Source organism: Mobula hypostoma, chromosome 9 (assembly GCF_963921235.1).
Source record: "Mobula hypostoma chromosome 9, sMobHyp1.1, whole genome shotgun sequence".
NCBI classification, from domain to species: Eukaryota; Metazoa; Chordata; class Chondrichthyes; order Myliobatiformes; family Myliobatidae; genus Mobula; species Mobula hypostoma.
In genome coordinates, this window is record NC_086105.1 from 136,901,496 (window position 1) to 136,915,596 (window position 14,101).

At 45.9% G+C, this 14,101-nt stretch overlaps 1 protein-coding gene across 5 annotated transcripts in view; it reads right to left on the bottom strand.

Moving 5' to 3' along the window:
* LOC134352093 (putative protein MSS51 homolog, mitochondrial) overlaps positions 1-14,101 on the bottom strand; it is an 88,724-nt gene that overhangs the window by 25,336 nt on the left and 49,287 nt on the right. For 3 of the 5 annotated variants that reach the window (XM_063059270.1, XM_063059271.1, XM_063059267.1), the window contains one exon: positions 2,616-6,818. In XM_063059270.1, the coding sequence (XP_062915340.1) occupies positions 6,596-6,818 (223 nt within the window). In that variant the 3' untranslated portion in view covers positions 2,616-6,595. Of the gene's footprint in view, positions 1-1,906; positions 2,188-2,574; positions 6,819-14,101 lie in introns of those variants that run through there. The other 2 variants (XM_063059269.1, XM_063059268.1) reach the window with 2 other exon arrangements.

Sequence of the window (14,101 nt, forward strand, 5' to 3'; positions counted from 1 at the left end):
ATAGTTTTAAGGTGCTTGGAAATAGGTACCAGGGGGATGTCAGGGGTACGTTTTTCACACAGAGAGTGGTGGGTGCGTGGAATGCACTGCTGGCAGCGGTGGTGGAAGTGGATACAATAAGGTCTTTTAAGAGTCTCTTAGGTGTACAGAGCTCAGAAAAATAGAGGGCTATGTGCTAGAGAAATTCTACGTAGTTTCTAGAGTAGGTTACATGGTCGGCAAAACATTGTGGGCAGAAGGGCCTGTAATGTGCTGCAAATTTCTATGTTTTGTTCTATGTATTCCCACACTCTCCAAACATATAGATTATAATACACTTCTGTCTACAGATCAGGTCTCCTTGAATGCTTCGATTCCAAACTCTACTGAGGCAGAGTCCAAGCAGATCACGACCTTGTTTGGCTTAACCTGTCTGACCTATTGCACACTAAAAGCAATGCCCATAAATTCTGCTATATGTTTGGACAACCCATTTGTCAGCCTTTTCCCCACCTCAACATTAATTTCCCTCCAGTCATATATTGCCCCTCCCCTTTGCACATTTCAATGAACGCTCAATAACATCTTGCCTTGCTTTTGCTTTCCACACAGTCCCAGTCTTATGGAATTTTCCCACACAACCATAAACTTCCACCTTGTTGAGAAGGCAGTTAATATTTCACCCAGCAGAGCTGCACAGGGGCATCAGATTTCTGTGCTCCATCCACAGGGGTGGTGGGAACATAAGTTCAGGTTTAGAGGTTAGTATTGAACACATTACCCATCACCTAACAGCAGCCCCTGACTAGGAAAGCCAGGAAATAATGAGCTTGGTTTGAGATTTGCTGGCTCTGTTTCCAATTATTGATCTTTATTCACTTAATGATTTCTTTCATACACAATCATAGTCCCCCACCCCCACCCATCCCTGTGTCTCAGTTACAACTCCTGTGAAGTTCGAAGTGACTTTGGATCATTTTTGGTTCAGCTGCAGATATGTACAAAATTATAAATTCCGCCAATGTGTATGTGAATAGGTGGCTGCCTGTTTTAATAATAGGAAAAAAAGATCAACTTCCAGTGGCTAATGTTGAGTCACAGAACAAGTCCCTTCAGTCCATCTAGTCTGTGCCAAACTGTTAATCTGCCCAGTCCCCTCAACCTGCAGCTGGACCATAGCCCTCCATACCCCTCCCATCCGGGTACTGTACTTATCTCTTAAATGTTGAAATCGAACCCCTATCCACCACTTCTGCTGGCAGCTCACCACTCTCTGGGGAAGAGGATCCCCCTCATGTTCCTCTTAAACATTTCACCTTTCACCTCTGGTCCAGTTAACATGTCATTGAAAATATTAAAACTACACCCAACCACCATATTGTCCAAGTAACCAATGAGATTATCAGGTTTAGCAGATCACATGATTGAGCCAACATCACAACTTTTCTGCAAAATTTAAGGTGGCGCCAGTGATGTCCAGCAGCAAAAAACAAAACAAAGAAAACTACTAAATACCTTATTAATAAGATTTTATTGATAACAATCAATGCTAACAATGGAGAGGCAAGCAGTGGTGAAGGCGGGGGCGCAGGTGAGAAAAGGCTGAGGGAAGCGGAGGTGAGTGGTGGCACAGGGAAGGCATGGTTGGGGCAAGAAAAGCTGGAGGCAGGGTCAAAGCAGAGTCGTGGCATTCTCGACAGCAAAGAACGTCCTGATGTCTGATCGATTAAAGAGCCAGGCCAAATTGGAAAGATAGGGTATGGGCCGAATTGCGGCAGTGGGGTCCGGACACCAGAGCGGTCCAAGAACAAGGAATGGCCAACTTGGACAATTTAAGCACAGGGCCAGATTGAAAAGGTCAGGGTGTTGGGACTGGAGGCCATGCGAGGGCTGATTCCACTCTCTGCTCCGCTACACTTACTTAGCTCCACGCTGACCTGATGCTGGGGCCTTCTCTGGCTACAGTGATGCCAGGCTTTGCGTTTGTGGTCTCGTAACGTTTATCCGCTTTGCAATGAACCGAGGCTGTGGCCTGCTCCAGCTGTAGTGATGCCTGGCTCCATGTCTTTCATAAAACTTCAGCTCTGAAGCTGTTGTTTACTTTTATTCTATGCACGATTTGTTTTTTTTCTCTCTCTGTATGCACTGGTGTTTGACAGTCTTCCTTCCTTAATGGGTTCTTTTGAGGTTTCTTTGTTTTGTGGCTGCCTGTAAGCAAAGTTCAAGGTTGTGTAATCTATACATACTTTGGTAATAAATGTATTTTGAACTTTGAATTAGGTTCAAAGGTTCACTTACTATCAAAGTATACAACTCTGAAATCCTTCTTCTCCAGATAGCCACAAAACCAAGAATGATAGTACGATCATCAATTCCCAAATACACCCTCCCCGCACAAAAATGTGAACAAAAACGGAACAGGCAGATTGACCCCCAAATCCCCTCCCCCCCCACACACACAGAAAAGGTGAGAGTGATCGGGTGAAAAACACAGAATATAAAAAACCATAAGACTGAAAAATGGTCCATAGTCCAAGTCTAGCAGAATGATCCCACCAGTGATCAAATGGCAGTCTCCCCTCTCCAGTAGCAGACTGATCCCACCAGCAATCAAAAGGCAGGCAATTGGTTCTCACCTTCCACTGTCACCTCAATGTTTCCATCTCCTCCATTGCTTCGGTTGGCGAACAATGGAAGCTCGCAGTCTGCCCGCCATGAAGATCCCACACATTGCTTCTGTCTCTCGGAATCCTCTCGGAGACTGCAGTGTGCTGAAACACCTAAACAATCTCCAAACTGTAAATCTCCAGCTCCAACAGTTTCAGAATCACATTCAAGATGAAAAACAAACATAAAAGACATAAAAGAAGTGAAATATATGGATATCTTCATCGGAAAACTAGGTATTTATAACAATCAATATTTCCATCTGAACCAGTCTAATATTTATTAATTGATTTTCCCAAATAATAAAAACACTGCAAAGTAAAATTGAAATTATATTTATCGCTCTATAACATTAGTTGTTCACCTCAAAAAAAAACACTCGTTTAATTCCCGAAAATGAGCAGTTTATGCAACAAGTTTAATCAACAATGCTATGAGTGGAACCATGATTTAAATGACATTTCCCACAAAATTCCTGCTCTGAATCCTGTTAAAGTTCAGAGTGTTCACAAACAGAGATATTTACATAATTATGTGGATAGCACAGACACAGGCCATTCAATCCAACCACAGCTGTTGTCTTTATTTGCTACACGTTCCTGCTCCACTTCACACTATAAATATGTAGCCTAATCCTTCCTTACTCAGCTATCTCGCTTAGTTTTAATTAGTCTGCCTCCACGAGGTGGCATTGCAGTTGCTAAGCACTCTCTGTGTACCTATTATAGGATTACAGAGCCAATCAGGTTGAATGAGTCCTTCGGGGATGATTAAGTTCTGTCAACATGACCCCTTTCAAGAATGATTCACCCTTCTCAGCTTCTGCATCTGTCCATTAATGATTTTCTTCAGGGTTCATCTCCCTCCCACTACTGGCCTAATGGTGCTGCTCTGGGTAGGGGTTGAATACTGGACAGGAAATTACATCACCCAACAACCTGCTTCATTCATTCACAAGATGTGGCTGTGGCTGACAGCTAGGCAATTATTGGCTATCTAATGGCAAAAACTGTTCAGTCAGTTCAAGCAGGTTCTATACTTGACTCTGGTCACAGAGTCTTTAGAAACACATATCACCCTCCTTAAAGGACATCGGTGAACCAAGTGCATTTTGGTTTCATAAGCTTAGTTTACGACGGTAGCTTTCATCCCCCTGAACTTAAGGAGAGCAAATACTTCAGCTGCTTATGTGCAATATAAAATCTTGTTTCAGCCAAGCCCCCAGAGGCTAAAGAAATTTGGCTGTCCCCATAAACCCTACCCAATTTTAACTGATGCACTACAGAAAGCGTCCTCCCTGATGCACCACCGCTCTTCCCGTAACTGCAACAAACAGCAGGGAGTTGTGGACACAGCTTGGCACATCATGGAAACCAGCCTCCCCTCCACGGACTCTGCACTTCTTGCTGCCTCAATAAAGCAGCCAGCATCATCAAAAACGCCATCCCAGATAATCTATCTTCTCTGCTCTCCCACCAGGCAGAAGATACAAGAACCTAAAAGCATGTACCACCCGGCTACAGGACATCTTCCACCCCGCTGTTATAAGGCTGTTGAATGGTTCCCTGGTATGACAAGACTACTGACTTCACGCTCTACTTCATTGTGACTTTACCCTGCAACGTTTATCTACACTGCACTTTCTCTGTAGCTGTTACACTTTATTCTGCATTCTGTTATTGTTTTACCTTGTTCTACCTCAAAGCACTGACCTGTATGGATTATACGCAAGACAAACTCTCACTCTACTTCAGTACATGTGGCAATTATAAACAAATTCCAATTGCAGACTCTTAGACCAGTAAGCTATACACTCAATTCTCAGAAAAGTCTTTAAGCAAAGATACATTGAAATGCATCAGTTATGAGGGCTATAGACCGGGTAAGTGCAAGCAGGCCTTTTTCCGCTGAGGTTGGGTGAGACTAGAACTAGAGATCAGGGGTCAAAGATGAAAGCTGGAGTGTTTAAGGGGGAAAACGAGGGGGAGCTTCTTCACTCAGGGTGTAGTGAGAGTGTGGAATGAGCTGCCAGCTGAAGTGTTGGAAGCAGGCCAGATTTCAACATTTATGAGAAATTTGGATAGGTACATGGATGGGAGGGGTATGGAGGTCTATGTTCTGGGTGCAGGTCGATGGGAGTAGGCAGAGTAACAATTCATCATGAACTGGTTCTAATTCTGTGCTGCAGTGGTCTATATGACTCTCTGTGACTCTGAGAGTCATAAGTAATAGAAAGATACGAATTCATTCTGCAGTGAGTTTTACGCTCAACTGCGGCTAGTTGACAAAGAGCATCTGCCCACTACTCCCCATACTAACAGTAAGCTCAGGCCATAAGGATTGCAGTGGAGGTGCTCAAAATGGTGAAGGGTGAGAAACTGCTTCCAATAGTTGCTGAATTAGTAAATCAAGGAGATGGATTCCCGGGCAGTTCACACAGACTGAGGAGTTCTGGAGTGGGTTGTGGGTGAGATTCCAGGCAAACTGAGGTGTTCCGGAGTGGGCTGTGGATGGGATTCCAGGCAGACAAAAGTGTTCCGGAGTGGGCTGCGGATGGAATTCCAGGTTAGTTTACACAGACTGAGGTGTTCCGGAGTGGGCTGTGGATGGAATTCCGGGCAGACTGAGGTGTTCCAGAGTGGGCTGCGGATGGAAATCCAGGTTAGTTCACACAGACTGAGGTGTTCCGGAGTGGGTTGTGGGTGGAATTCCGGGCAGACTGAGGTGTTCCAGAGTGAGCTGCGGATGGAAATCCAGGTTAGTTCACACAGACTGAGGTGTTCTGGAGTGGGTTGTGGGTGGGATTCTGGGCAGACTGAGCTGTTCCAGAGTGGGCTGTGGATGGGATTCCAGGCAGACAAAAGTGTTCCGGAGTGGGCTGCGGATGGAATTCCAGGTTAGTTTACACAGACTGAGGTGTTCCAGAGTGGGCTGTGGATGGAATTCCGGGCAGACTGAGGTGTTCCAGAGTGGGCTGCGGATGGAAATCCAGGTTAGTTCACACAGACTGAGGTGTTCTGGAGTGGGTTGTGGGTGGGATTCTGGGCAGACTGAGGTGTTCCAGAGTGGGCTGTGGATGGGATTCCAGGCAGACAAAAGTGTTCCGGAGTGGGCTGTGGATGGAATTCCGGGCAGACTGAGGTGTTCCAGAGTGGGCTGCGGATGGAATTCCAGGTTAGTGTACACAGACTGAGGTGTTCCGGAGTGGGCTGTGGATGGAATTCCGGGCAGACTGAGGTGTTCCAGAGTGGGCTGCGGATGGAAATCCAGGTTAGTTCACACAGACTGAGGTGTTCTGGAGTGGGTTGTGGGTGGAATTCCGGGTTAGTTCACACAGACTGAGGTGTTCCGGAGTGTGCTGCGGATGGAAGCTGGTTTGACAGTGATGTTCAGAAAGGAACTCAACACCTCACCATAACGGTTAGCACAACACTTTACAGTGATTGGAGTTCAATTCCCTCTACTGTCTGTAAGCTTGTATGTTTCCCCCATGACCATGTGGATTTCATCAGGGTGCTCTGGAATGCTCCCACATTCCAAAGACGTACAATTAGGGTTATTGAGCTGTGGTCATGCCACATTGGCACTGGAATCGTGGTGACACTTGCTGGGCGCCCAGCACAATCCTCACTGACTTAAGTTGATGCAAAATGATGCATTTCACTGTATGTTTGTTGTTTCATTGCCCACTAAAGCTAATCTTTTAAAGGTCTTTAACCTTTGAACTGGATGAACACTTGTTGGAGAAAATTTGTAGGATTGAAGGAGGGAAGAGGAAAGCATAATGCTCCAGCGAGGAGATTGGACACACATTGAACTCTGCGCTGCTTGAGTCTAGAAATTAAATAAATGCAGATGGCTAAAGAGGCTCATCAAATGAAACAAGATGTTTTCTTGGAGCCACAGAAAACTCTTCAGATCACTGCATGACTTGTCAGCCGGACCAAGCTCACAGGCTGTCCTCTTGTCCAAGGTCCTCAGTGGCCGTCTCCTCAGCGTATTCCGTGCATCCATGGAACATCAGGTAGGTGGAGTTGCTGCTGACCAGCGGCTTGTTGGGATTGGACTGCACCTGCTCCAGTTTCAACGAGGCGAAGGGATTCTCTCCGTAGCTGATGATCCTGGCTTCCAGTTCGTGGAGGATCTGAAGGGAATATTTCAGCTCCTGCTCACTGCAAGCGGAGAGAAGGGGAGAAGGTTAAAGTTACGAGAGGTATCGATAAGGTTAATGCAGGCAGGCTTTTCCCACTGAGATTGGATGAGGTCATGGGTTAAGAGTGAAAGGTGAAACACTTAAGGGAATATGAGGGGGGACCTCTTCACTCAGATGGTGGAATAAGCTGCCAGCGAAAGTTGTGGATGTGAGTTTGACAGTGGCATTGAAGAGAAGTTTGGATAGGTACATGGACGGGAGGGATTTGGAGGTCTGTAGTCCGTGCTCAGCCAATGGGACAAGGCAGAATAGTCATACTTTATTGATCCCGCGGGAATAACAGCTCAGCACTGAATGGATGGGCCAAAGGGCCTGTTTCTGTACCGTAGCACTCTACGACTCTATGACAATGTGGCTGGCTTAGAGGCTCAGAGGGAAAGGACACAGTCAGACGGAGCAATGGTGACAATAAGGGGAAGGGACAGGAGACTCTGTTTCCGTAGAAGAGATGCCAAGGTGGCTTGTCGCACCCACCCCCCCCGCCCGGGGTGACTGGGTCACGTATGTCTCTGAGCAGCTGCAAAACTTTCTCAAGGGGTGGATGAACAGCGAGAGGCCAGTACACATCGGTACAAATGGCATAGGTAAAACAAGGGATGAGGTCCTGCAGAACAGATATATAAATAAATAATAATAATATAAAGGCATCCGTTAGTCTTGCGAGACCGTGGATCTGCACCTAGAAAGTCTTCACTCTCCAGGGCGCAGACCTGGGCAAGGTTGTATGGAAGACTGGCAGTTGCCCATGCTGCAAGTCTCCCCTCTCCACGACACTGATGTAGTCCAAGGGAAGGGCATTAGGACCCATACAGCTTGGCACCAGTGTCGTCGCAGAGCAATGTGTGATTAAGTGCCTTGCTCAAGGACACAACACGTTGCCTTGGCTGGGGCTCGAACTCACAACCTTCAGGTCGCTAGTCGAATGCCTTAACCACTTGGCCACGTAACAGATACAGGGAATTAGGTAAAATGCAGGACCTCAAGGGTAGTGATACCTGGATTACTCCTTGTGCCTCGTTCTAGTGGAAAGATAGGGCGGATGAATGTATGGCTGAGGAGCTAGTGCAGGGGGCAGGGATTCAGATTCTTGGATCATTGGGATCTCCTCTGGGTAGAGGCGACCTGTACAAGAGGGACTTATTGATGCAAATGCAAAGAGACCCGTCAGCGACTATATTTCATTAGGAGTTTTGGGAGATTTGGTGTGTCACCACAGGCTACAACAGACGTCTACCGATGTACCATGGAGAGCATTCTGACCGGTTGCATCACTGTTGCGAAGGGGGTCACTGCAGAGGTTTGTAAAAGCGGGCTCATCATAGGGACACTAGCCTCCCTGCATTGAGGATATCTTCAAAAGGCGGTGTCTCAAAAACGCGTTGTCTCAAAAAGGCAGCATCCGTCACTAAGGACCCCCATCACCCAGAACATGCTCTCTTCTTACTTATACCATCAAAGAGGAGGGACAGGAGCCTGAAGACACACATTTCCCTCTGCCATCAGATTTCTGAATGGTCAATGAACCCATGAACACTACCTCACTGTATTTGCTGTCTTTTTGCACTACTTAATTAATTTACTTTTAAATACATTTGTCATAGTAATTTATAGTATTTTTATCTGTTGAACTGTACTGCTGCTGCAAAACCACAGATTTCGCGACATATGTCAGTGATATCAAGCCCGATTCTGAGGGACATGTTGCACTTGAATTGGAGGGGGACCAATATCCTAGAGGAGAAATTTGCTTTTGGCATCAGGAAGAGTTTAAACTAGGCTGTCACGGAGGTTGCAGGGGGGCGGTGGTGGGGGGAGGTGTGGAGAGAGCAAAGCCAGTGGGATGACGGGGTACGTGCAGCAACTAAAGGGTGAAATCGAGACAGCCATGAGCAGAAAGAAGCACTGCTTTCAACGGCATCTATTTCAATGCCTGTAGCATGACAGGCAAGATGGAGGAACAGAGGGCATGCGTTTGCCCTTAGGGATTGGGAAACCGTGGTCATTGCAGAAGCGTGACTGAGGGAAGGGCAGGACTGGAAGCTCAGTGGTCCAGAATACCAATGCTTTAGGCATGACAGGAACAGGCAAGAGTAGAGGGTTAGCTTAAGATGAAGATTCTGAAGTCTAATTTCATTCCTTGTTTCTTTTTCCAAGATGCTAAGAGGCACAGGTCAAATGGACAGCCAGAAATGGCAGAACAAGTGGACAGTTCACTGAAAACAGCTGCACAAGTAGATGAAATAGTGACAAAGGTTTTTAGCATGCTGGCCTTCATTGGCTTAGGAGTAAGGACATCATGTTCCAGTTATATAAGTGACTGATGAAGCCACACTTGGAGTATCATGAACAGCTTTGTTTACACTGTTATAGCAAAGACATTATCAAGTTGGAGAGAAGAGGATTACAAGGAAGCTGCCTGGACTAGAGAGCTTGAGTTACAGGGACAGGTTGGCCAGGCACAGGGGAATGAGGGGTGACCTCATACAAGTTCATAAAATTATAAAGTGTATAGATAAGGTGGGCGGTCAAAGTCTTTCCCTAGGCATGGGAGTTCAAAACTAGAGGGTACAGGCATAAGATGCAAAGGGAGAGATTTAAAAGGGGCCACAGAAGAAATTTCTTTACACAAAGGATAGTGAATACTTTGGATGAGCAGCCAGAAGAAGTGGCTGAGGCAGGCACAATGGCAACATTTAAGAGGCAGCTGGACAGGGTTATGGAGGAGAGGGGCTTGAAGTGTTATGGACTGAACATGAGTAACTGGGATAGCAGGGAGGACACTGTGGTCAGCATGAATCAGCTGGGCCAAAAGGCATGTTTCTGTGCTGTGTTACTCGAGCACTGTATAAAGCAGTCAGCGTTCAGGAGACACAAGAGACTGTAGTTTTCAAACATTTAAAGATTCAAAATACATTTATTATCAAAGTATGCATGCAGTATACAACCCAGAGATTCGCCTTCCCCACAGACAGCCCTGAAACAGAAAAACATCAAACCTCCAACATGCAAAAAAATTATATGTATATAGTAAGAAGGTGCTGCACCAAACCAGACAGTAATGGTTGACATGAGGAGGCTGTCTATGATGGCAATATAAAATTGCACGAGTATGTTCCGGGGAAGACGGAATTCTACCAACTGTTGCTAAGCTCCGACGCCTCTAGAACATAGAACAGTACAGGTTGTTCAGCTGATATTTTTGTGCTGACGTTTCAACCTACTCCTCGATCAGTTTGATGAAGCTGGTGCATGAGTGGAGGAATTCAGATGAGAAAAAGCTCTGAAAGGGAGAGAATGCAAAACCAGGAAGCAACATCTTCTCATTTGTCGTCTTATGACAAGGATAACCCCTAAGGAGATATGGACGATAGACTCTCAAAAGATAATGAAATGCACCCTGGAATGTCAGGGGTTTGGGAAAGAACACCAGCTGTTCAATTTGTCCAAGAATGAAAGGGGAGATTGAGGGAGCATTAAAATGTTAGCATAATGTCAATTGGCAAAAGTGTCCAAGAATAACTGGCCTACAAAATCTGAGTCAAGTACCAAAATTTATTTACCTTCACTAAATTATTGTTGTGAACTGAACACTAAATTATTATTGAGTTCTATTCTGATTGCCTCATTATAGGAAAGATGTGGAATTTTGGAGAGGGTGCAGAGAGACTTAATAGCATGCTGCCTGGATTAGAGAACGTGAAGATAGGTAGAGCGAGGTAGGGCTTTTCCCTTTGAAATGAAGGAAGATGAGAGGTGACTTGATAGAAGTGTACAAGATGATAAGAGGTATTCCACTCGATCAATACCTCTTATCATCTTGTACACTTCTATCAAGTCACCTCTCATCTTCCTTCAGGGCAGAAATAGCTAATAACAGAAGCCACAGAAGCCATAGAGGTCAAGCCTTTGGGTATATTTAAAGCGGAGGTTGACAGGTTTTTGATTAGTAAGGGCATCAAGGGTTATGGTGAGAAAGCAAGAGAACTGGGTAGAGGGAGATAATAAACCAGCCATGATTGAATGGAGGAGTAAAATTAATGGGTCGAATGGCTTAGTTCTGCTCCTGTCTTATGATCTTCTGTTTTATAATTTTAAGGTGATTGGCGGAAAGTATATCCAATCAGCAAGAAGGATTCATTAGAAATAGCCAATAAGAATAGTTGAAGTGCAAGTGGAGCAACCATTCCTGGAGCAGCCATTCATTTGGAGAGTGTCTGTCTTTAGAGTAGCTTTGGCTCAGCTGGCTTAGGCAAGATCAGGTTTAAGTGAGTTAGATTGTCTTGTAGGTTACTCTCTCTCTCTGTCCTTATTTGTTCATTCCTCATCTGTTAGGGCATAGTAGATTAGCAAGAATGGCTCCGGGCAGTGTTCTGGGATATGGGAAGACTGTCTCCAAGATAAACACATCTGCACCAGATTCACCAAGTTGCTGCTCCTGAGAGAACATATTAAGGAACTGGAGCTATTCTGGACTGGGTGTTGTACAATGAACCAGAATTGATCAGAGAGCTTAAGGTAAAAGAACCCTTAGGCATAGTGATAACAATATGATCAAATTCACCCGGAAATTTGAGAAGGAGAAGATAAATCAGTATTACAGTGGAGTAAAGGAAATTACAGAGGCATGAGAGAGGAGTTGGCCAGATCTGATTGAAAAAGAACACTGGCAGGGATAATGGCAGAGCAGCAATGGCTGGAATTTCTGGAAGCAATTCGAAAGGCACAGGAGAAAGAATTATTCTAAAGGCAAGATGACATAACCGTGGCTAACAAGAGAAGTCAAGGCCAACATAAAAGCCAAAGTGAGGACATATAATAGAGGAAAAATTAGTGAAAAGTTAGAGGGTTGGGAAGCTTTCAAATACTAACAGAAGGAAACTAAAAAAATCATTAGGAAGGTAAATATGGAAAATGAAAGTAAGCTAGCCAATAATATTAAAGAGGACATAAAACATAGAATAGTACAGCACAGTACAGGCCCTTCCACCCACAATGTTGTGCCGACCCTCAAACCCTGCCTCCCATATAAGCCCCCACCTTAAATTCCTCCATATACCTGTCTAGTAGTCTCTTAAACTTCACGAGTGTATCTGCCTCCACCACTGACTCAGGCAGTGCATTCCACGCACCAACCACTCTCTGAGTAAAAAAACCTTCCTCTAATATCCCCCTTGAACTTCCCACCCCTTACCTTAAAGCCATGTCCTCAAACGCATCTGCTTCCCTTCCTCCACTATCAACTCTGCTCTCAAACGCATCTCCTCCATTTCACGCACATCTGCTCTCACTCCATCTTCCCGCCACCCCTGTAGGAATAGGGTTCCCCTGGTCCTCACCTACCACCCCACCAGCCTCCGGGTCCAACATGTAATTTCCGCCACCTCCAACAGGATCCCACCACTAAGCATATCTTTCCCTCCCCGCCCGCCGCTTTCCACAGGGATTGCCCCCTATGCGACTCCCTTGTCCATTCGTCCGCCCCATCCCTCCCCACTGATCTCCCTCCTGGCACTTATCCTTGTAAGCGGAACAAGTGCTACACGTGCCCTTACACTTCCTCCCTTATTCAGGGCCCCAGACAGTCCTTCCAGGTGAGGCGACACTTCACCTGTGAGTTGGCTGGGGTGATATACTGCGTCCGGTGCTCCCGATGTGGCCTTCTATATATTGGCAAGACCCGATGCAGACTGGGAGACCGCTTTGCTGAACACCTACGCTCTGTCCGCCAGAGAAAGCAGGATCTCCCAGTGGCCACACATTTTAATTCCACATCCCATTCCCATTCTGACATGTCTATCCACGGCCTCCTCTACTGTAAAGATGAAGTCACACTCAGGTTGGAGGAACAACACCTTATATTCCGTCTGGGTTGCTTCCAACCTGATGGCATGAACATCGACTTCTCTAACTTCCGCTAATGCCCCACCTCCCCCTCGTACCCCATCTGTTATTTATTTTTATACACACATTCTTTCTCTCACTCTCCTTTTTCTCCCTCTGTCCCTCTGACTATACCCCTTGCCCATCCTCTGGGTTTTCCCCCCCGCCTTGTCTTTCTCGCCGGACCTCCTGTCCCATGATCCTCTCGTATCCCCTTTGCCAATCACCTGTCCAGCTCTTGGCTCCATCCCTCCCCCTCCTGTCTTCTCCTATCATTTTGGATCTCCCCCTCCCCCTCCCACTTTCAAATCTCTTACTAACTCTTTCTTCAGTTAGTCCTGACGAAGGGTCTCGGCCTGAAACGTCGACTGTACCTCTTCCTAGAGATGCTGCCTGGCCTGCTGCGTTCACCAGCAACTTTGATGTGTGTTACCTATTCCTCTTATTATCTTGTACACCTCTATCATGTCTCCTCTCATCCTCCTTCTCTCCAAAGAGTAAAGCCCTAGCTCCCTTAATCTCTGATTATAATGCATACTCTCTAAACTAGGCAGCATCCTGGTAAATCTCCTCTGTACCCTTTCCAATGCTTCCACATCCTTCCTATAGTGAGGCGACCAGAACTGGACACAGTACTCCAAGTGTGGCCTAACCAGAGTTTTATAAAGCTGCATCATTACATCGCAACTATTAAACTCTGTCCCTCGACTTATGAAAGCTAACACCCCATAAGCTATCTTAACTACCCTATCCACCTGTGAGGCAACTTTCAGGGATCTGTGGACATGTACCCGCAGATCCCTCTGCTCCTCCACACTACCAAGTATCCTGCCATTGACTTTGTACTCTGCCTTGGAGTTTGTCCTTCCAAAGTGTACCACCTCACACTTCTCCGAGTTGAACTCCATCTGCCACTTCTCAGCCCACCTCTGCATCCTATCAATGTCTCTCTGCAATCTTTAACAATCCTCTACACTATCTACTACACCACCAACCTTTGTGTCATCTGCAAACTTGCCAACCCACCCTTCTACCCCGACATCCAGGTCATTAATAAAAATCACGAAAAGTAGAGGTCCCAGAACAGATCCTTGTGGGACACCACTAGTCACAATCCTCCAACCTGAATGTACTCCCTCCACCATGACCCTCTGCTTTCTGCAGGCAAGCCAATTCCGAATCCACTAAGCCAAACTTCCCTGGATCCCATGCATTCTGGCTTTTTGAATAAGTCTATCGTGTGGAACCTTGTCAAATGCCTTACTAAAATCCATATAGATCACATCCACTGCACTACCCTCATCTATATGCCTGGTCACCTCCTCATAGAACTCTATCAGGCTTGTTAGACACAATCTGCCC